The sequence below is a fragment of the Squalius cephalus genome (assembly GCF_949319135.1).
Source record: "Squalius cephalus genome assembly, chromosome: 11".
NCBI lineage: Eukaryota > Metazoa > Chordata > Actinopteri > Cypriniformes > Leuciscidae > Squalius > Squalius cephalus.
Genome location: NC_137132.1, coordinates 37,653,769 through 37,671,980, shown reverse-complemented (window position 1 = coordinate 37,671,980; position 18,212 = coordinate 37,653,769). Strand labels below are relative to the sequence as shown.

Here is an 18,212-nt window from a genome sequence, read left to right as displayed (position 1 = left end):
AAAATGGGGATGCTCTGTGTACACACTTTCTTCTTAATTGTAATAGCACTGACCTTTATACCCTCATGTGACACAATCAAGCCCACTCAGAGGCCAAAGTACCAGTACACCAAGAAACCCCCTAGAGAGGTGGTCCAAACTACTGTATATGCAGCCAAGCCTACGGTCACAGCACGGATTGTGGACCACACCAAACCAAGAGAGCGCTTCCCTGCATACATCACAGAGAGCACAACGGTTCCTGCTGACAGCTATATAGACTACCCCACAGACACCACCGTATCTCCCACGGCAGCGAAAGACAACTACACGCTAGACTATAATGAATGCTACTTCAACTTCTGTGAGTGCTGCCCTCCAGAGAAAGGCCCACAAGGGTTCAAAGGAGACATAGGACTTCCAGGTCAGCTAAGTCAAGTTGTCCCTTTATACATGAAACTAAATAGATGTGGTGGGGGGAACCTGGGATCTGTAATTTTGTTTAATTGTGTATTGTAGGCACACCTGGGGAAAAGGGAACACCTGGACCCAAAGGTCTACCAGGTCCAATAGGGCCGAAGGGCATTTCAGGATCTAAAGGGGATAAAGGTAAGTACTTGAGCAGTAGATTACATAAATTATATCCTTATCAGATATAATCAGATATAATATTGCAGCCCTATTGTAATGCAACAGGAGAGAAAGGTGATCAAGGAAACATAGGACTCGCAGGATCTCCAGGCAACCAGGGAAAGGCTGGAATGAAAGGTGAATGTAATTATCCATGGAAATATAAATGTTAGACCTGGTTGAATATAAGAAATCAATGTTTTTACTCAACAGGTGAGATGGGTATTAAAGGTGAGAAGGGTGCAGCTGGCCTGCCAGGATTCAAAGGTTCTAAAGGGGAAAAAGGAGATCCAAATCTGAATGTGTCAAAGGGTGATCAGGGAGATCCAGGCAAAGATGGACCACCAGGACACCCAGGCATGACTGGTGAAAAGGGTGAAAAAGGGGATAGAGGAGAGTGCGGGTTACTTGGTGAGAGGGGCCAGAAAGGTGAGCAAGGTGACCCTGGACCACCAGGTGTGCGTGGAGACCCTGGTCCATCTGGGCAACATGGCATGCACGGAACTCCAGGCATTGCCGGAGAACGTGGAGAACCAGGAATTCCTGGAGCGAAGGGAGAGCCAGGAGCACGTGGGCCAACAGGAACCAAAGGTATAAGAGGTCTGAGGGGAATAAAGGGTGACCGCGGCCCCCAAGGGAAACGTGGAGACCGAGGCCTACGGGGAATGAAGGGTGCTATGGGTCCAAGTGAATCGAGAGTACGTTCTGCTTTCAGCGTTGGCCTATATCCCAGCAAGTCTTTTCCTCCTTCGGGGTTTCCAGTTCGCTTCGACAAGATCTTCTACAACGGAGAAAACCATTATGACATTGTCACAAGCAAATTCAACTGCACCTACTCAGGAGTTTATGTGTTCTCCTACCAGATCACGGTGAGAAACAAGCCACTTCGTGCTTCTTTGGTGGTGAATGGCGTGCGTAAGGTACGTTCGAGGGACACTCTGCAAGGTCAAGACATTGACCAGGCATCCAATCTAGTGATCCTGAAGCTAGATGTCGGAGACCAGGTATGGGTAGAGACGCTGAGAGACTGGAATGGTGTCTACTCTAGCAGCGAGGATGACAGCACCTTCTCTGGGTTCTTGCTCTACCCTGACTAACGCCCTCTCCATGTATAAACCAGGGCTAGACCTTGAACTGAACATTACATGATATGGACATGGGAGGAATTAGATTTAGTGTTGTTATCATAGAGAGAAAGAAGTGTACTGTTTAAATGAGCACCAGCCAACACTATTGATTCCACTGTGTTAACCACGCCAGAAAGGCTAAATTGATTTTAAAATTAAATGTCTTATTTTGGGGGAAAACACCAAAAATACAAATCCACCAAATTGTGCACAGTTTGTGTTTTAAGAGCGCTGTGGATCTCTTTACAGACTGTTTTGGACATTCAGAATATCTTAAAACTTTCTTATGAGAAAATTATTGTTTTCAATTAGATAGTCAATTATTTTGTCTTTATTAACAGATCAGAGATCAGGCATTTTGACAACAAAAAGTTTGACTGAATGATCCTGTACATCACGTGCCATTTCAGCTTCTTTTTAATTGGTTACATATCAATGAGCCTCTAAGGCAGGGTATATTGATTATTCCACTCAACATTTCATAAACAGTTCATTACTCGCAGATTCAACAACATAAACATAAGCTGTAACATCAAATCATATGTAATATATTGTATGAAACTTAAATCACAATGTAAGCTTTGGGTTGTTGGGTTTCTGAGCACTTAATAATAAAATCAAGCAAGGAATATCACTTTGATTAAGGCTTCACTTCCTCAGTTAAAATTATGCTTTTCTGAACATGAAGACAGTAATGGAGTTTGATTCTTGTGTTTGACACGTCCTCAGTTTAAGTCCTGTTCCAAAGCCTAATGGGATATTTAATGCCAAGCAAGGCAACTCTCTAGAGCTTTGGCATGGCTCAACATCCTCTTTCCCAACATGTTTCAATTCCCAATGTGTAGTTTAGGTGAACATGATTTCACCAAGTACCACATGTTCCTGGATCAACATCTTTGTTGATCCTGGAACAACTTTCCAATCAACCAATCAGATTTGAGGGACAAGTTTACAGTTTATGTCAAGTTTAGGCTTAGAACCAGGGTGAGATGGTTCAACATCAGTGTTATTCACCTATTATTTCCTTCTGATTTTAGGGAAAAGTTATGGGCGGGGTTAGGTTTAGGGGTAGGGATAGGGTAAGGAATACATTTTGGGACAGGTATGTTATTCCAGGATCAACAAAATATGTCTTACTTGGCAAAATCACGGTGACCGTGTAGTTTATGTGTTGAAGGATGAGCCAAGTGTTGTTTTCATGCAATAGTATTCCATAATAAGGCCTTTCCCTTTTACATGATGCAGCTGGGTGTTACATACTTCCCAACAATGACCTGCCCAGGCACAATCCCCAACTGGGGAGTGTTCAACTTATCTCGTATTAAACATCTGACTCATGGTTAATATTGCAAATTGAGACATCTTGTGTTATGAATTATGTAAAAACATAAAAGAGAAATATAAGAAATGTTTTCTTATATACCGGCACTGAATCCCAGACCCATCCTTATAAAAGTGACCCTGTTGCTGCGGGACTGTTCTGAATATGAAACGCCAGTATGATTGTATATTTTATTACTGAAGGTGCGGCTGGTATCTGACGAGCACCCATCGTCTTGGAAGAAAAAAAGACAGTATAACAAAGGAATACAGCTTTTAGCATGTTCAATAAACGCATGAGAAATATAGACAAGTGTGCGGAAAGAAAGGACTCGCCCTCATGAACACTGGGATAATAGGTAAGAAGCTGTTTATGCTCTATTTGGGATTTTCATCACTATGTGAACAATCTCCTTACACGATTCCTTTAGAAACTTATGTGAAGAAATAGTTCATCCAAAACTGAAATTCTGTCTGTATGTTTCTGTCTGTTCTGAAATATTCTGTTCTGACAGTTTCTTTCGTATACTATCATTGTATGCAAAAAATAAATAAAAATTGTTTTCCTTTTTGGGTTTGAAGGGAATAAACAAAGTCAATCAGGTTTGGAACAACATGAGGACAGGCAAAGGATGACCTTTTTTTATTTTGGGGTCAACTATATCACTCCACTATAGGAATGAGAATATAAAGTAATAGATCCTAAAAGATAACACCCTGTATCCAAAGGAACATGCTGGGTCATCAGGCACCCTACATGTGCTTCTCAAGTCCACCAGGGAGGACACCTGAATGTCACATTTGATTTCATATCAAAAGAGGCACACTTCAGAAACTTAATGTTTGAAAAGCTCTGCTTTTATAAACTCAGATTATATTTGTCTACAGACAAAAGCTTTTTTTTTTTTTCCCGTTCTTTAAAAAAAAAAAAAAAAAAAAATAGCATTTAAGATTTAATAGCATGTTTAATCATTTATGATTTTAAAAAATGTGCTAAAAATTATAATGTTTGTGATTTGATTGATCTCAGATCTGGACTCTATGAAATGTCAATGAAAAAGTTTGCACTGACTGCATGTTGCACCACATTCTCAAGCTTCTTATTAATACAACATTTTACTTTGTTTTACCTTAAAACATTGTGCTTGTCTGTATACATAAAATGGCTGATACAGAAAAAAACATGTTTTAAAGTGCTAGTTTTTTAAATATTCAATTAAATTCTTTTTATATTTTAACCAATAAACAAAGCACTTTTTTTTCCCTTCCTTTTTTACACAAATAGAATGTAAGAATAATGTACTAAAATTACTTTTATCTCAGCATACCTGCAAAATTTCAGCTAATCTTTGGGGTGCCTCAAGGTTCAGTGCTCGCTCCTCTTCTTTTCTGCATTTACACAACTTTGCTGGGCACATTCATTCATGGCTTCTCCTACCACTGCTATGCAGATACATGCATCTCTATATACAATTTCAACCTTATTATTCCACGGTCTCAGCTTGTGTCTCTGCCTGCCTTTCAGACATTTCTGCCTGGATGAAGGAGCGTCATCTACAGCTCAACCTTGCGAGGACAGAGCTCCATGCAATTCCTGCATCAGGTGACCACAACATCACTGCGAAATTAGGGTCCACAACACTAACACCAACCACAACAGCAAGGAATCAATGGGTATAGTGTTCCACTGGCTCCCAGTTGTGGCCAGAATCAAATTTAAGGCTTTAAATCTTAAATTTAAGGCTTTTAATACGTAAACAGATGCCTCATCAGCAGCCGTTTCAATGGGCCGCTATATGCAAGCCATCCGCCATATTGGAGCACTCCGTGAATATTGGAGAGGAAGTTGACTGAGTGTCTGCAACCGTAATTAGATGCATGTATGAATATCTATATATGACTCCAGCCGATGATTTAGCTAAACTAACACAATACAAAGAGACGAAGGCGTCAGCTGACATTAAAAAGTTACCATAGTAAAAGAAAAACATTAAAATTACAAAAGTAAAAACATGTAATATTGAGTTGATACATATAAAAGCACAAATCACCACATTCTCACCAGCAAAATGGTGTGGCATCATTGATTCTTACTGACGACGCGCTGACCGTTGCAAGATGGCGGGCACACAATGTGTTTTTTAATGTAGGGGATATCAAAGAAGGGTGGTAATAATAGTGTTCCCTTCTAGAGTTGAGTGCCTACAAACTAAAATGAATAAAAGAATATAAAACAGCACAAAAGCAAGCTTATTTTGTACCAGGGTGTGAACTCCCCAGGACTAAGATCATATTTAATGCAAATTCCTTGTTATTTCATGCCTCCATTTGGAGGATGTTTTATTTTGGTCTGAGTAATCGAGGAAAGATTGCATAAATGTAAAAATTGCAAATGGCATCAAAGTCTTCCAAGTAAAAATACCAAATTCATTAAGTTAAAAACCACAGAAGCGGTCACTATAAGTTAGATTCGCTGCTGATGACATTTACATTACCAATGAGACAGCACCAAGATGCCCCAATATAACTTAAAAGGAAAACTGGAACTTGAGTTCTCCATTTTCAATTTATAATTAAAACCTTGTTTGCAACACTCCTGATTCAAAGTTTCAATGGCGAACAACAACATTTAGGGAGACAAAACAATAACAGAAATGTAGTTCTGCAGAAAGAGTGATTTATTGGAAAAATTGGTTTAGGCCACTGAGCATTTGGGCACTTGTGTTTTTAAGGTGAACGAAAGACTTATGGACAACATAAGAGTAATTTCTGAAAAATTTTGGGTTACCTGCCCTTTTAAAGGGGTGGTATAATGCTCTTTTCACAAGATCTGAAATAAGTCTCTGATGTCCCCAGAGTGTGTATGTGAAGTTTTAGCTCAAAATACCCCACAGATATTCTTATACAGCATGTTAAAATTGTCACTTTTTGAGGGTGAGCAAAAACGCACTTTTTTTGTCTGTTCCTTTAAATGCAAATGAGCTGCTGCTCCCGGCACAGGGGGGGCGGAGCTTCAACAGCTTGTGTCCTTTTACCTCACACAGACATGCACTGAAAATCTGTAAAGAATCACACACATCTGTAAAGAATCAAGCCTGTATTAGTACACGATTTTCCGTATGCATGTGTTTCGAGCGAATCGCTGCACGGGCAAAACTTCTCTCATTTCAACCTCCTAGTATGGACAATATCGTTTATATTGATACACTAAGTGGATAAGTGCACGAATTCAGGCTGTCTTTATATGAAGCACTTCAAACTAAATCATAAACATATATGGCTTATAGACCAGCTGTCAAATGCGTGTGGTGTTTAATGCGTTTGAAACTTACATTAAATGCAATCACGTGTTACGGAAACACGTTCATGTGGTCTAATATGTTTGAACAGCAGCAGACGACCACCTACTGAGCTGTCAATCAAACACTGCGCTAAAACACGGGTTTGAATGTGCAGCTTTAACTATTACCTTCTCAAATAAATGGAGAAGCACATTCATATCTGTCTGATATGAAAAAGAGGTAACAGATCATGTGAAACTTATCTAAAGTTCAGTCATCACAGGTACTTCACTAAAATAAACAAAAAGAAAGAGAAATGGTTCCTTTTTTCAGCATGTTCCCCCTCTTTCATTTGAATTTATTGACCAGAACACATACTTGGTGTAAACAGGGCTGGAGATCGAATCAGACACCAGTGTTTTCTGTTCCTTCAGTCGCTCACTTTATTTATAATCTTTAAATAGCATATTTCTGGCTCCATACCTAGATCATTTAGATAAATAAATGAGGTTACAATCTGTCCACAATGGGTCATTACATATATACCACAGAAAAATTGTAACTTTTGCATGCATAAGCAATATTTTTCATAGAACAAGTGGTCAAAAAGTAGCTTTAAAATAAGTCATTGTTTAACTCTCTAAATCATAAAACTTTTTTATTCTGTAACAGCATTTCTAAAAGTTAAATATGCAGAAAATAAATATTTGATTATATATATATATATTTTTTTTTTAGAAGTACCATGTTAAAGATTGATTTGTTATATTGATTAAAGCTGATGCCTATTAAACCACACCTGGGATTCGAGCTTAGCCTGTAGCAGAAGTGCTGTTCATCACCAATCCTAGCATAACCATGATCATAGTAAATATCACAGCATGCTGTCACCAATCCTAGCATAACCATGATCATAGTAAATATCACAGCATGCTGTCACCAATCCTAGCATAACCATGATCATAGTAAATATCACAGCACAATCCTAAACCACACCAGTTCTGTCCTTGGTTTTCATTCTCAGTTCAAATTACCAACAATGCCAATAATAATGGCCAGGAAACTTGAAATAAAAAACTTAAATAAATCATACACTACTCTAGTAAGTTATGTATTATCATACTTCAGTGGCTTGCATAAAGCATTAAAAACAGTGCAAAAAATGATGGTCATTTATGAATCATCTGTCTAAATTCACACTCAATTACAAGTGATCATAAATTTAAAAACAAGATAATCTATACATCTATATCAGAGTGAACCTCTAATCAAAACATTCCCACAATAAACAAAACAATAAGAAATATAAATAATAAAGAAATTAAACTTGTTTTTGGGACTGTTAAGATTTTTTTGGCATTGTAACATAATTTTCAAAACAATATTGAACAGTTATTTATTCAGTCTCGTTCTCAGTAGTGATTCTCATTACTGCAATACTCACATTTATATTTACACAAATCAAACGCAGCACAGCAAACACCACCCTGATGTATAAATACTTTATTATGTCACCTAATCTCTCACAATGACACAAAAACCCATAAAGGTCATAAAACTATACTTAAAATTCTGGTGTTTTGACTTTGGAGTGAGATATAAAGCGCACGTGACCGCCGATCCCCTTGTAAAGACGCGATGTTTGAGTTGCGAGCACTGATCCGGACACTGACCTGCGGAGAGTTAGCGTCGGCTAGCTGGCGAACCTCTGCGGCTGTAGCGGAGGAGGCAGGCTGTCGCCGCCGATGTTGTCCGAGTCAATGGTGGAGGAGGCAGAGGCGTGTGTCCGTACAGGAGCCGCGTCCAAAATGCCCATTACGGAGAGTTCCTGGCCCTCGCTCCACTCGATGAGGTCGGCCTCCTCGGGCCTGCGTTCCCCCGTCGTCGGCGGGTCAGTCCTCTGCGGGACGCTCGTGCTGCTCGCGGAGCCGTTCTGTGAGCTGTGGTCGGACGAGGAGGCCCTGGGACCCGACGGAGACGCAGATCCAGACATGTAGAGCTCAAAGTCTTCCTGGCTCAGGTTCAGCGACTGCGCGTCCAGCTTCTCGATGAACGCCACGGCACAGCACTGCAATGATCACAGGAACACACGTGATTCTGGAGCACAAACACAGCAAGGCGACACTAGTGCTTCTAGAGATGTGATGAGCGAGCTAACTCTTAGTGATGAATATGACAGAAGCGTTATGGATTTATTCTCATTTAGTTGGCTAACCTCTGAACTCTTACCAGGTTAGTGAAGTAGTAGCCGTCCTCTCCGCTCATGAGGCGGCTGGGGTTGCAGTAGCGGGTGATGTACTGGATGTTGGAGTGCAGGCGGGGCGGGTTGGCCTTCAGCACGATATAGACGAGCGCGGGCAGGAAGTCGTCCGCTGAGGCGGCCGCTTTCACACTGCCCTGGACGGCCGTCAGGATGAGTTTACTACACCGGGTGACGCACGCCAGCTTCTCCTTGGGAACCTTCTTAGAGTCCAAGTCGATCAGGTCTATTCACAAAAACATTATATGTATTCCTGTGATCATTACTCCAGTCTTCAGTGTCACATGATCCTTCAGAAATCATAGTATGATTAAATAAAAGTATCGATTTCTTTTATCCTCTTTTCTTTTTATTTCTTTTATGTATAATGTTACAAAAGCTTTCTATTCCAGATACATGCTGTTCTTTTGACTTTCTATTCATCACAGAATCCTGATTTTCATCATACGCCCAAGGGAAAATACGCCCAATGGAAACACGTCAATTTCGCAAAAACTCCCATATATCACAAAAAAGTTTTTACACTCGCATTGAGGTGGTTTTCAGGCTATTCGAAAAAGGAATATTTCGCAAAACTGCGATGGAAACGTTTTTTCCCGCATTTACAGTCACCTGACGTACGTAACAGTCGATCATTCCTTAAAGAAGGCGAGCAATGTTTGGACAGAAGACGAGACAGAGTTCTTCATTAAACTCTTAAAAAGACAAAAGTATTACGGGAATATTGGATTTTAAACAACAAAGAAATGCCACAATTTATCAAGAGGGAGAAACTCCTCATTTGAGCCGCTCTCAATATAAGGGTCTTTCATTGCCATTAATGCTTGGATAACACGCATACGTCTCCTTCCATTAGCAACAATAGCTAGTGCTGTGGCTGTGATGTGCGTAAACCCACCAACATCCGTCGCCATGACTTTTGGAAGTACTTATCGCGAGAGGAAAACATGAAGTCTTGGTCGCATAACATCGGTTAATGGAAACGCTGTCATTTCGCAATAGTTTTTTATCGACATTTAGAAAATATCGCAAAAGTTTTGCGTAAAATCTGTAATGGAAACGCAGCTAATGACGCCATATCTACGCTACCCTTGATTTCCGTAGAAACCACGGAAACACCAAAGACGCTTTAATATAGTGTGTGTTTTATTAGAGAGGCGAGCAACCTTTTATGATATACATTTGTAGAGCACCACAAGGTTAGTCTTATTGCTTGAATCGCTTTTTTCACTGCGAGTACCATGTTTTTACCATGCAGACAGAGCTTTCTCCATCATACAATATATCATCCTGTTTTTATTAATATGATATTCTAATATCGATCTAGATCAGTCTCATACCAGGCACCGAGCGAACGCACAGAGTAACAATATAACACAACTTTCAACACACTCATGTATTTAATATGATTGTTAACAATGTGACAGCGCTGCGTTATCCCACATACGCAACAAAAAGAGTGGAAGCGGCCGCTAGCAGCATTAGCATAATAAAAGTTCAGAGATCAGTGTTTTGCACAGGTCTCTCTCATTAGCATCTCGGTGTGTCCTGCTTCATACCGCCGTAATGGTAATAAAACTTTAATACATTCGCTCATTCATGAACTAGTTTCTGTCCGAGTCTGTCGGATTCCTTTCGGCTGTCGAGATGAAGACTACAACTCCCATGATTCCACGCTCACTCACGGCATCATCAAGCTACGCCTATGTTTTGAATAAGCGACCTCTATCGGCAAAACTTACATATTGTGCCGTTAAACGGGTAGTTCACTCAAACAGTGAAACTTCGGTCATCATTTACTCAGCCTCATTGCTTCCAAACCTGCATGAGTTTCTCTCTTCTGCTGAACACAAAAGGAGATATTTTGAAGAGTACTGGTAACCAGACAGCTGACAAGTTTGACCGAAGTTTCACTGTTTGAGTGAACTATTGCTGTAATGTTTCGGCTGATGTAGTGACTCGTGCGTGTGCATCGATTACTGAGAGTGTTACACCAAATCACTGTCTGTCTGTGTTATAAAGCGAGTTTCACCCTAAATGTGCTGGTGTCAGCAGTGAGTGTGTAACGTCTGTACCTGTTATGGCTCTCTCCACACTGTCTGATACTTTAGGGATCTGCTCGTCCAATGGGACACACAGCATTGCAATGGACACCCAGTGCAAAGCCCTGAAACACACACACACACACACACACACACACACATAATGTTACACTGTCATTACTCTTTACATTTCAACATTACAGATGCTTCCAGGTCTGTAATTTTTATCATAGGTACACTTCAACTGTGAGAGACGCAATCTAAAACAAAAATCCAGAAAATCACATTGTATGATTTTTAAATAATTAATTTGCATTTTATGGCTTGACATCAGTATTTGATCACCTACCAACCAGTAAGAATTCCGGCTCTCACAGACCTGTTAGTTTTTCTTTAAGAAGCCCTCCTGTTCTCCACTCATTACCTGTATTAACTGCACCTGTTTTAACTTGTTACCTGTATAAAAGACACCTGTCCACACACTCAATCAAACAGACGCCAACCTCTCCACAATGGCCAAGACCAGAGAGCTGTGTAAGGACATCAGGGATAAAATTGTAGACCTGCACAAGGCTGAGATGGGCTACAGGACAATAGGCAAGCAGCTTGGTGAGAAGGCAACAACTGTTGGCGCAATTATTAGAAAATGGAAGAAGTTCAAGATGATGGTCAATCTCCCTCGGTTTGGGGCACCATGCAAGATCTCACCTCGTGGGGCATCAATGATCATGAGGAAGGTGAGAGATCAGCCCAGAACTACACGGCAGGACCTGGTCAATTACCTGAAGAGAGCTGGGACCACAGTCTCAAAGAAAACCATTAGTAACACACTACACCGTCATGGATTAAAATCCTGCAGTGCACGCAAGGTCCCCCTGCTCAAGCCAGTGCATGTCCAGGCCCGTCTGAAGTCTGCCAATGACCATCTGGATGATCCAGAGGAGGAATGGGAGAAGGTCATGTGGTCTGATGAGACAAAAATAGAGCTTTTTGGTCTAAACTCCACTCGCCGTGTTTGGAGGAAGAAGGATGAGTACAACCCCAAGAACACCATCCCAACCGTGAAGCATGGAGGTGGAAACATCATTCTTTGGGGATGCTTTTCTGCAAAGGGGACAGGACGACTGCACCGTATTGAGGGGAGGATGGATGGGGCCATGTATCGCGAGATCTTGGTCAACAACCTCCTTCCCTCAGTAAGAGCATTGAAGATGGGTCGTGGCTGGGTCTTCCAGCATGACAACGACCCGAAACACACAGCCAGGGCAACTAAGGAGTGGCTCCGTAAGAAGCATCTCAAGGTCCTGGAGTGGCCTAGCCAGACTCCAGACCTGAACCCAATAGAAACTCTTTGGAGGAGCTGAAAGTCCGTATTGCCCAGCGACAGCCCCGAAACCTGAAGGATCTGGAGAAGGTCTGTATGGAGGAGTGGGCCAAAATCCCTGCAGTGTGTGCAAACCTGGTCAAGAACTACAGGAAACGTATGATCTCTGTAATTGCAAACAAAGGTTTCTGTACCAAATATTAAGTTCTGCTTTTCTGATGTATCAAATACTTATGTCATGCAATAAAATGCAAATTAATTACTTAAAAATCATACAATGTGATTTTCTGGATTTTTGTTTTAGATTCCGTCACGCACAGTTGAAGAGTACCTATGATAACAATTACAGACTTCTACATGCTTTGTAAGTGGGAAAACCTGCAAAATCGGCAGTGTATCAAATACTTGTTCTCCCCACTGTATATATGTTTTTTACTTTCTTTATTTCTTTTTTTTAAATATTATTATTATTTATTTTTTTTCTTTATTCAAATGTGATGTAATATTTGGCCGTCCCTGAACCCCCGGCTCTTGTGTATTCTGTAAGTAAATGTTTAAATAAATGAATGCGTCCAGCGCACCTGATTCTCTTGCGGATGAGCAGGTCCTTCTTCTCGTCGTCCGAGTGTTCGGGGCAGAAGAGCTGCTCATACAGGCGGCCCATCACAAAGCGCTCCACCTCCTCCATCACAGTCTCCATCACTTCTGGAGAGCCTGAGCACATTTACACACAGCCGTCACAGAGACGCACACACAGCCAGTGTGCATGTGCATATATAGAGCAGGGCTGGGTAAACTACGGCAGTGTTCGGGAATCAGTTTCATTTAGATAAGAGTCCTTCACACCTGAACATCTTAAAGTCCCCCTGTAGTCAATCATTTAATCCCTTAAAACTCATCTTTGATCACCAAAATGACAAAAAAAGTCTTCTTGTCTTAAAATAGCTTAAAATGTAACTCGACACTCTTGCCTTATTTAGTATACGTAGTTCTATGAATATGCAAATGAGCCCCGCCTCCACTCACTCACTCAGCTCTGGGGGACTCACAGAGTGCTGAGTCGACAGAAGTGTTCAGTTCAAATAAACAAGCATCACAATCAATGTGATAATCAATGTTTAACTCGGTATACAGACTCCTTCACATTTCACACTGATCACACTGATGCGCTCCGGCATTCACACAAAAACAGAGTGGGAGGTTTGCAGGATCAAATCCAAAAAGCGAGTTTGTGACGGATCATGTTGTGCTGGATGTTGCGTGTCGCACCTTTAAAGTTGGTCTGTAGGTATTCAGACATGTTTTGATAGAAATCCTGCACAGACTCTGAGAGATCGTCACACACAAAAGCCTACAACGCAAACACAGAACAAACACACGTGAAGATCAATAACATCTAGAAGCTGTAATATGAGTCACATGGTCTGGTTGTAGCAGACAGCATTGCATCCAAACCCAGTGGGAAACATCACTGTAGATGTTCTTCACCTTCTTGCGAGCGATATTCTCCGTGAAGGCATGGCACTGTTTGAAGATGTCGTATCCAGGTTTCTGGAAGGGCTTGAGGAAGTCGATGAAGGCCTGCGTGACGTGGTCCGACTCTCGGCTGAGGGACGCGCTCTGGCTCACGGGCGTCTGTGCGGCTCCTGCGTCTGGCAAACACATTACAGTCCGTTTGACTCTGACTGACTCCATTCTGCATTTTAGAAGTGTGTTCATGAGACTATTTGTGCCCTCTGCGCCGGGAGCAGCAGCTCATTTGCATTTAAAGGGACAAGCACACACTAAAACAGCGCGTTTTTGCTCACCCTCAAAAAGTGACAATTTTAACATGCTATAAAAAATGATATGTGGAGTATTTTAGCTAAAACTTCACATACACATCAGAGACTTGTTCTACATCTTGTGAAGAGGGCATTACAGGACCCCTTTAAGATGTGATTCAGTGTGGTCTGTGAGCTCGTGGTGGCCGTACCTCTCCGTGCGGGTGTTTTGGGAGCGGGCGTGAAGAGCCTCTTCACCATGGGAACGGTGTGTGTCCTGGCGGATGCGGGCGGTGGTGGCGCCCCCTCCTGGCTGCTGGTGTACGCTGCTGCTTCCTCCTCTCTCTGTAACCTGACACACACACACACAGCAGCTGAGCACAACTCAACAGAGCCAAACACACACACACACACACACACACACCCGCGCGCGCTCACCTCTCGGCCAGCACCCGGTCCTCCTCGATCTGCTTGGCTCTCGTACACTGGTTCTGCTCGCGCCAGCATTTGGAGCAGTGGCCCTGCCAGACGGCGTTACCATAGTAACCGCACCCGCTCTTACACATGAGGTCCGACTGCTGGACGCTGAAGCCCCTGCGCGCCTGAGAGTTCATGCTGAAACACACACACACACACACACACACACACACACATGAGGTCCGACTGCTGGACGCTGAAGCCCCTGCGCGCCTGAGAGTTCATGCTGAAACACACACACACACACACACACACACACACACACACACACATGAGGTCCGACTGCTGGACGCTGAAGCCCCTGCGCGCCTGAGAGTTCATGCTGAAACACACACACACACACACACACACACACACACACACACGAGGTCTGACTGCTGGACGCTGAAGCCCCTGCGCGCCTGAGAGTTCATGCTGAAACACACACACACACACACACACACACACACACACGAGTCCTGAGAGTTCATGCTGAAACACACACACACACACCAGTCATATCTGTATATATTGATATACAAAACTATTCAACCAAAACAAAACAAAATCATTTTTTATATAATACACTCATACTCATTAAACAACTTAACAAATAATAATAATACAGAGCCACATATGAGTGATTTCTCCACTCTCTCTCTCTCTCTCTCTCTCTCTCTCTCTCTCACACACACACACACACACACACACACACACACACACACACACACACACACACACTCTCTCTCTCTCACACGTGCGTGCGCACACACACACATTCACACACTGACACACTCACTCACTCACACTCACACACTCACTCTCACACACAGATAAACTGCACTGATACACTCAAACACTGATACACTCAAACACTGATACACTCAAACACTGACACACTCAAACACTGACACACTCAAACACTGACACACTCAAACACTGACACACTCACTTACTCACACACACACACACACACACACACACACACACACACACACACACACACACCTCAGTGCTGTTAAGTGACACAGGGCGCTGCACATGAGTGTAATGCTATGATTGTTTCTGATTAGTCATCAGTTTCATAAAAGCCATGGTAACGTTACATAAAAACACAAGTCACTATTCAGCGTGTGAATACCATGACATTATGACCATAACACCCTCTCTGCACCATAGTAAAACACAGTAACAGTTAGTCTTATGATAAGAGTAAACGAAAAGAAAGCTTCTCCAGAAAACTCGAGAGTATTTACAGTGACATTAATAACAGAAATATCAAGTGTAATTATTCGCGATTGGCAAACAAGTTCATAAGCGAGATCTTCAGAAGTTATTATAATAACAATAAAAATGTTCTCTCTTACGTGTGAAATTTGTAGAACAGGTGTGAATACTGAGAATTGATATGATATACTTTAAACTTCCCAGCGAGCTCAACAGATCACGAACAGCCCGTTTCTGATCGTCATTGATGTTTTGATCAATGTAATTGTGTTGTTGACGGAAATCCCTTCGCCGCCGGAAGTGATGTCATTTTATGCGCGCCAGTCGTCAAAATAAAAGTCCAAAATATAATAAAAGACCATTTGCGCATATGTTGCAGCCGCTGTAAAGATGTAACCTGGGCTGATTTTCTCTGCCTACAACAAACCATGTATTTTTTAAATAATGAATGTACTGTTTTTTATTATTATTTGGGACTCAGGGTCAAAGGAGACGGAGGATGTTAAAACTGCTAAAACTCTGTAGCCAGCACTAGGGATGGAGAAATGAAGCCTCTTAAAGGTGCCCTAGAATGTGAAATTGAATTTATCTTGGCATAGTTAAATAACAAGAGTTCAGTACATGGACATGACACACAGTGAGTCTCAAACACCATAGTTTTCTGTTTCTTATTTAAATCTCGTTTTTGAAAAACACCCCTGAAAAACAGGCGAATCTCCACATAACACCGACTGTGACGCAACAGTCGGGATCATTAATATGTACGCCTTTTCACTGCACAGCCGAATCACCGGAAGTTCTGCAGGTGAAGAAACAAGCGAGGATCATCGGGAAAATGGCAGATCATGGAAAAAAATGTTATGTTCCAGGCTGTGCAGGGGATGTGACGACTTTTCATACCCTTCCCACAGAAAAGACATGTCAACAGGCGTGGTTGATGTTTATGTATAATCGGATACCGCAACAATTAAATTCAAAATTGTTAGTTTGCTCTGCCCATTTCACCAGGGACTGTTTTTCTAACCTGGGACAATTTCAAGCAGGCTTCTCTCAGCGTCTCATACTGAAGAAGGGGGCAGTTCCAACTATATTTGCGCAAGCGGTAAGTAGTGATTTTATTAAAGGGGGGGGTGAAATGCTCATTTTCACTCAATCTCCTGTTAATCTTGAGTACCTATAGAGTAATATTGCATCCTTCATATCTCCAAAAAGTCTTTTGTTTTATTAAATTTTTAACAGAAAGATTGGCTGTACCGAGTCTTTCCGGAAAAAACCGGCTGGGGGCGGGCCGTGTGGGCGAAGCTTAGCTGTGCTAACGCGCCAAGCTAGTGACAACACACAGAGACATTTGTTCAACAAACAGTTTTACTCACCGTCCGGTGTTGTGCCGAATTTCGACTCCCTGCCAAATTATTACCCCCCTCGTTGAAGTCAGTACCTGATTGCCTAATCCTAACCCCACCCCTAATCCTAACCCCTCCCCCACAACTAATCTAAACCTACCAATACTAGGGGGGTAATAATTTGGCGGGGGTAGAAATTCGGCACGACACCGGTTCCAACGCACGACCGCGAAACTTTATCATTGTGACTGCTCGATCCTTAAGCATTAGACGATCTGCAAATCCGTAGATCTGGGCTTTGTTTATAAAACAATCATCGTCGAAATGCAGGGAACAACAGTCTTACACAACTCCGTTTATGCTCAGGAAAACAAACTCCATCCACGGGTTCCTTAACGCTGGGTTCTTTGGGAATCTGTGCAGGGTTGTCTTGCCCTGGCAACCAAAAACACACTTCTTTGGTGACATTGACTTCCCAAAAGCCGGGCAGGGCGCTTTGATGGCGAACTGCTTTCACTCTCTTGCTCTGGTCTACGAGTGCGCGCGCGGCCGCGATCTTACCGGAGAAGTGCCCTTAGAACCCATATAAGGAAATTCCGCCCTATCTTACGTAAGACAGAGCCATACTCGAAAAAAACTTTCCGAAACTTGTGACAAACCGGAAGGAGTATTTTTGGAACAAAAATACTCCTTCAAACGTACAACTTAGTTTTTGAAACTTTGTCCATGTTTAGCATGGGAATCCAACTCTTTAACAGTGTAAAAAACTCAGTATGCATGAAATAGCATTTCACCCCCCCTTTAACGATAATTTGCACTGTGTTATCTAGATCCAGCGCAAGATCCTAGTACAGTAACAAATAGCAAACTCCAAGTAACTAGCATACATAACTAAATAGTATGACAAAGTATTTACGCTGAGGTTAATATTTCTTGCCTGTGTTGTCATTTAAATCTACAAAATACTACTGTAGATGCATATGTAAACTCCCTTTTGTCAAATAATTTTACTTTCGTCTATTTCATCAACAACAACACGTCAGGGGCTAACTAGGTTAGTTTAGTTGCTCACAGATAATGTTAGCTCACTCGATCCTTCTAGCTACCGTCACATTCTCCACCACATAAGTTGAAGCTATATTTATTTGACAAGGCATCTAACGTTAGTCAATTTGTTAAAATGTTTTAATTTTTGAGAACTGCCGTATGATTAGTTAGCACGCTTGTATTTCAGAGTACACCACAGCCCTTGCGTACTCATGATGTAGGCTGCCAAACTGATGATCCTATCGTCTTGTGTAAGGGAACACAGCTGTCTTTGAACACAATGAGGTCCCACCTTCGAAGCAAAGGTAATGTTACTTATCATTAAGTGCATATGTGCTGTATTATAAGGACAGATTAATTGTGTACTAAATCATGCCAGCTTGTTTAGCTCGGTAAGTCAGCTGCTATTGCAG

General features: G+C 41.9%; 2 protein-coding genes across 3 annotated transcripts; one reads left to right on the top strand and one right to left on the bottom strand.

The window, feature by feature from the left end:
• Positions 1-2,375, top strand: otol1b (otolin 1b). Its single transcript, XM_079885665.1, has 4 exons — positions 1-403; positions 499-588; positions 676-747; positions 823-2,375. The coding sequence occupies exons 1-4, from the start codon at positions 4-6 to the stop codon at positions 1,704-1,706; spliced, it is 1,446 nt and encodes a 481-aa protein (XP_079741791.1). The 5' UTR covers positions 1-3; the 3' UTR covers positions 1,707-2,375.
• Positions 2,376-7,214: 4,839 nt separating this feature from the next.
• Positions 7,215-15,715, bottom strand: rabgef1l (RAB guanine nucleotide exchange factor (GEF) 1, like). 2 transcript variants are annotated; one of them, XM_079885666.1, is made up of 9 exons: positions 15,550-15,715; positions 14,165-14,525; positions 13,939-14,078; positions 13,452-13,615; positions 13,233-13,314; positions 12,545-12,677; positions 10,673-10,764; positions 8,567-8,823; positions 7,215-8,405 (listed from the first exon to the last, which is right to left on the bottom strand). In XM_079885666.1, exons 2-9 carry the CDS (start codon positions 14,338-14,340, stop codon positions 8,031-8,033), a joined length of 1,419 nt encoding a protein of 472 aa, XP_079741792.1. In that variant the 5' UTR covers positions 14,341-14,525; positions 15,550-15,715; the 3' UTR covers positions 7,215-8,030. The 2 variants fall into 2 exon arrangements, with proteins under 2 accessions (XP_079741792.1, XP_079741793.1); XM_079885667.1 differs by having other exon boundaries at positions 14,165-14,341.
• Positions 15,716-18,212: the final 2,497 nt, after the last annotated feature.